This window comes from Bactrocera dorsalis, chromosome 2 (genome assembly GCF_023373825.1).
Source record: "Bactrocera dorsalis isolate Fly_Bdor chromosome 2, ASM2337382v1, whole genome shotgun sequence".
NCBI classification, from domain to species: Eukaryota; Metazoa; Arthropoda; class Insecta; order Diptera; family Tephritidae; genus Bactrocera; species Bactrocera dorsalis.
Genome location: NC_064304.1, coordinates 49,728,089 through 49,733,067, shown reverse-complemented (window position 1 = coordinate 49,733,067; position 4,979 = coordinate 49,728,089). Strand labels below are relative to the sequence as shown.

General features: G+C 34.1%; 1 protein-coding gene across 1 annotated transcript; it reads left to right on the top strand.

Annotated features, from left to right (window-relative positions):
- The first annotated feature begins 2,850 nt into the window (after positions 1 to 2,850).
- LOC105229787 (serine protease HTRA2, mitochondrial) lies at positions 2,851 to 4,421 on the top strand. The gene is made up of 2 exons (XM_011210242.4): positions 2,851 to 3,990; positions 4,047 to 4,421. Exons 1-2 carry the CDS (start codon positions 2,909 to 2,911, stop codon positions 4,210 to 4,212), a joined length of 1,248 nt encoding a protein of 415 aa, XP_011208544.2. The 5' UTR covers positions 2,851 to 2,908; the 3' UTR covers positions 4,213 to 4,421.
- The last annotated feature ends 558 nt before the right edge of the window (positions 4,422 to 4,979 follow it).

Genomic DNA, 4,979 nt, shown 5'->3' with positions numbered 1-4,979 from the left:
GACAGAAAACTATTTGTCAAAAGACACAGCTGATCGGTACTGCCACCCTTATTAACTAAGTTCAGCATTGCCTTTTTGTCCGCTTGTTCCAAAATTGAAACTATCAATTGATTTTGGTAATAAGCGCGGTAGGCATAAAGTTTTGGTAGGCAATAATTTTTATTAGATTTCTTTAGCATTTATTATTTCTTGATTGTTATTCATACTAGACAAAAAATTTATAGGTTAAAAGTTTTTCTTTAAAAATTGTTAAATAAAATTTATTTGACAATTGTAAAGAGTGCTTACGTTTTTATTTACAATTCCCATGCAAATCTGACAGTTTTTATACTCTTGCAACTTATTGCTACAGAATATAATAGTTTTGTTTTTCTAACGGTTGTATGTATCTCCTAAAATTAAAAGATATAGATATAGAGTTACGCATATACATATATGGGATCTGGATGACGGGATGAGTTAAAATCCGGGTAACTCTTGATGAAACTGCGTGTATACTCGTTTCTTGATAAAGACGTAAAGACGAGTTCGTAGATGGGCGTAATCGGACCGCTATCATACCCATAAACGCCAAGAACCGAAAATGTAGAAAGAGCTGTTACCAAGCTCTGAATTAAGATTTAGAACTCTAATTTGACACAGGTGATCGCAGCAGCAAAAACGTTCAAAAAAGGGGCGTGGTCCCGCACTCTAATTTAATGCTCATATCTCCTAAACCACTAAAGCTACAACAACTAGAATGAATGAATGATAACTACTAAAAGCGAAATAAATCATTAACTAAATACGTCAGAGACATTAAATTTTCCCACTAAGATGGTATGAGAGGGCTTTAAAAATGCCGGGGTCCAAATTAGACAATGGGAGTGGCACCGCCCTATTTTAGGTAAAATCACATATCTCGGGACCAGCTTAACCGATTGCAACCAAATTCGGCACATAATATTCTTCTAATATTTTTTTGTTATGGAGTGAAAATCAGAAATTTCGGCTTACAAGTGATTCCTTCAATATCAAAGAAGAATAGTGCCTTGGAAACTCGCCATCTTATAACAAAAATAGCAAAACTGTTCAAGCCCATTGGTACTGACCATAGGACCCAGGGCTTTTAGTTGACTTTATATCGGTCGATGTATGAGATATATAACTGAAATTTGGAGAGAATTCTTTTCGATATGTTGCTGAAAATGCTTCAATATTTCCCTCATATACCGAATATAAAAATTTTCGAATTGCTGTGTGATTTTTTACCGCATATATCCGCTAATACGTAATAGAGGCCATACACGGGCACACATGTGCGTTCGATCCGTGTGAATTCGTTTGCCCATACACGACACACAAATCCATTTTGCGTTCGTTCTTCACACAGTTAACATGTGCGACAGGCAAACGGAACATTTCTTCGAATTTATTTCTAATGTAGCACTTTTATCTATTTCTTTGTATTTCGTTAATAAGTTATTCCAATTTTTATTTTTCTCAATTTTATTTTTATATTTATCACTTTTCGTTTGCCAAATTGCCAATTAATTTTTTATAAAATCAATAAATTCAGATACGAAATCTATATTAAGGGGAGAGTCTGCTTTAGAAGCTTCAAACAATCGCTTAAATCTCTTTAAAAATTATCTAACAACAAACAGAGTTATAGATTGGAACTCGAAATGTTGTCGAAGCTAGAAGGGAAATAGTGTCCGAGCGTCAGACAGATACATACTCGTACAAGTATATGAGCGCTTGGGCAAAAAGCGAAAAGCGCGATTTCTCGGTTTTTTATTTCTACGATTATTCTTAATTGGCGGGCAAAGTTGGAATTGGGGCAAAATTTATTATCTTTGGCATAAAATTATCTTCTATTTAAACTAAAAAAATAAGAAAAGTCAAGTTTGAACATATTTTTAAACAAATTAAAGAAATTTTTTTTTTTTAGAATTTTCTTAGTTTAACTAGAAGATAAGTTATTAAAAAACATGAATTTCTTTGAATTTTTTGAAATGAGATTTTGTGCGCTTACAACGCCATACACGATAAACATGTTCGCGCACCGATCGTAAAAAATCAAACATTTTCGCGAACATGGATCGGTACGCGAACAAGCCCATACACGAGTAAACCGCATGTTTACACATACCGATCGAACGCACATGTGTGCCCGTATATGGCCTCTATAAGCTATCTGAATAAAATTGAGGGGGCGTATTTTCCTTGTTACGGTGCATCTTTTTGCTTATAACTAACAAACCTTACATATGTACCTGAGGGTATTTCTTTGACTTGGTTACACCCGAACGTAGCTCTTCCTTACTTGTTCTTCGTTAATCTAAATAAATAAGTGGAAGATTAAACTTGTCATGTGATCTCGCTGTTTCCATCAATAGTTCTTTTTTATTATTGGAAGCAAGTATCTACTAATAGTAGTAAAAATGTAGTAATATTTTTTGTTGACCTAAAGTAATTAATTCTATAAAATTTTAAAATATTATTTGGTTTACAAAATTGAAAATTTTTTTTTTCACTTGCAAAATAGAAAGAGTCTTTTTTGGGGTATTTTTGGACTTTCAATATCAAAGCTCGAAACTGCGCAACATTTTAATAAATTAATTTATTTTTTAATTGTTGTTCAAAACCAACGGACTCGTACTTTTCGGCTTTCTTTTTTTTTTGTCAAAGCAAAAATTTGACGTATCTTCAAATCTAATTAAAAGACTTCTTTATCGTACAACACTCAATTTAGGAAGACATGTGTATCAGATGGTAAGCCGTAAGATAAAATGTTTAGAATTCCCTATGTTAGTTCAATATTTTTTAATACTCATGGTGACTGCAAGAAGACAGTAAGAAGAAGAGCACGGGTCTATCAGCTGATTTGCACAATATTGTGCACAGGTGATTCTTGCATATAAGTATGGCGTTTAATAATTTAAAAAAAATAAATGATTTATTAAAATTTTCAAACTTTCGGTGTGTGTTGAATGCTTTCAAGCAATTACATAATGGCCAACAATATAACAAATATGAATATAAAAGCAATAAACAAACAGAAAGCAGTCGGGGCAGTATTTGGAGATCCAATTTTATACCGATAGCTGCTGTTTCAGCATTATCAGCTTACCTAGTTTATAACCAAAAGGACTATATTATACCACATGTATCTGCTTTCACATCTCCTCCGCTTTCAGGGCGACGAAAGCAATATAATTTTCTTGCTGACGTAGTGCACGCATGTGCACCATCAGTGGTATATATTGAAATTAAAGATATGCGCCAATTTGACTACTATACTGGAAAACCAGTCACTGCGTCAAACGGTTCAGGGTTTATAATCGATTCTAATGGACTTATACTAACCAATGCACATGTAGTTATCAATAAGCCGCACACTATGGTGCAAGTAAGATTAAACGATGGTCGTACTTTCCCTGGTGTTGTAGAAGATATAGATCAAACGTCTGATTTGGCTACGGTTCGTATTCAGTGTAAAGATTTACCAGTCATGTCTCTCGGGCAAAGCTCTACATTGCGTTCAGGTGAATGGGTTGTGGCTCTTGGTAGCCCTTTAGCTTTGAGTAATACAGTTACAGCCGGCGTTGTTAGTTCGACGCAAAGGCCGTCGCAAGAACTTGGACTGAAAAATCGTGATATTAACTATATACAAACCGATGCAGCCATTACTTTCGGAAATTCAGGCGGGCCACTTGTAAACCTAGATGGCGAAGCTATAGGTGTAAATTCAATGAAAGTAACAGCGGGAATAAGTTTTGCCATACCAATTGACTACGTGAAACTTTTTCTAAATCGAGCTGAAGAACGTAGAAGACAAGGTGTTAGCAAAATGGATTACCCCGCCAAACGTTATATGGGAATAACAATGCTTACGCTAACACCCGACATACTTTTTGAATTAAAGAATCGCACACAGAATGTACCAAGTGACTTAACCCATGGTGTTCTGGTGTGGAAAGTAATCATTGGATCGCCGGCACATACGTGAGTTATCGCCAAATTAAGTGCTTATTACATCTATAACCTTTTGCTCTTTTCAGTGGTGGTCTTTATCCGGGTGATATAGTTACGAAAATTAATGATAAGGAAATTAAAAATTCATCAGATGTTTATGAGGCTTTAGCATTGAAGACAAAGTCGCTTGATATAACGATTTTTCGTGGCTTGAAGAAGATGACTGTAAAAATTGTGCCAGAAGACCCTTAAAACCGCGTATATTTACGATTGTCTTCATTCATCACAATCAAATTTCCCATGGCCGTTAAAGTTCAACTGCACTGCCCCAGATAGCTGGCAGCTAAAAAATTGCCGCCATTATTTGCCTATTCATATATGTTTGTAGTAACTTTATTTTAAGCAGTAAATAGATTCATTCAAGAATGAAAGCAAACAAATATAGAAATAAATTAAAACAATGCAATTTAAAAGTTATTTGACCAAAACCACTACATACATATTTGGTATGTTCAATATCTGCTAATATCTAATCCACTTCCCATGCATAGACCGAACTGTCAAAATATCAGGAGCTCTTATGAAAGATAAGGAACCCCATTACATTAGCCGTAAATGGCTTTTGTAAACAAAATTACGTTTACTTACCAGTGATACTTATTGCTTAATAAGGATTTTAAGTTTTTCCTAAGATCACTAAAGTAATGTGTTACCGACTGCAAAAAACGCATTTAACCTTTGATTGCAAATATTAACTGTTAAACTAGATTAAGACATTTTAGGGAATAAAGAATCAAAAAAGTGTAAATAAATAAAAATCTTACCACCGATAAACTAAAAACTAAAAAACCTACATACAAAGAAAATATACATATATGTATGTACATAAGCAACGATTTTGCTTTATTTCTTATTGATTTTAAAGTCGAACAAGTAGGGAAGGGTTAAGATCAGGTGTAACCGATCATTTTATACTTTCGAAATTCCCAAGACCCAAAATAAATACATACGTTCAGGCT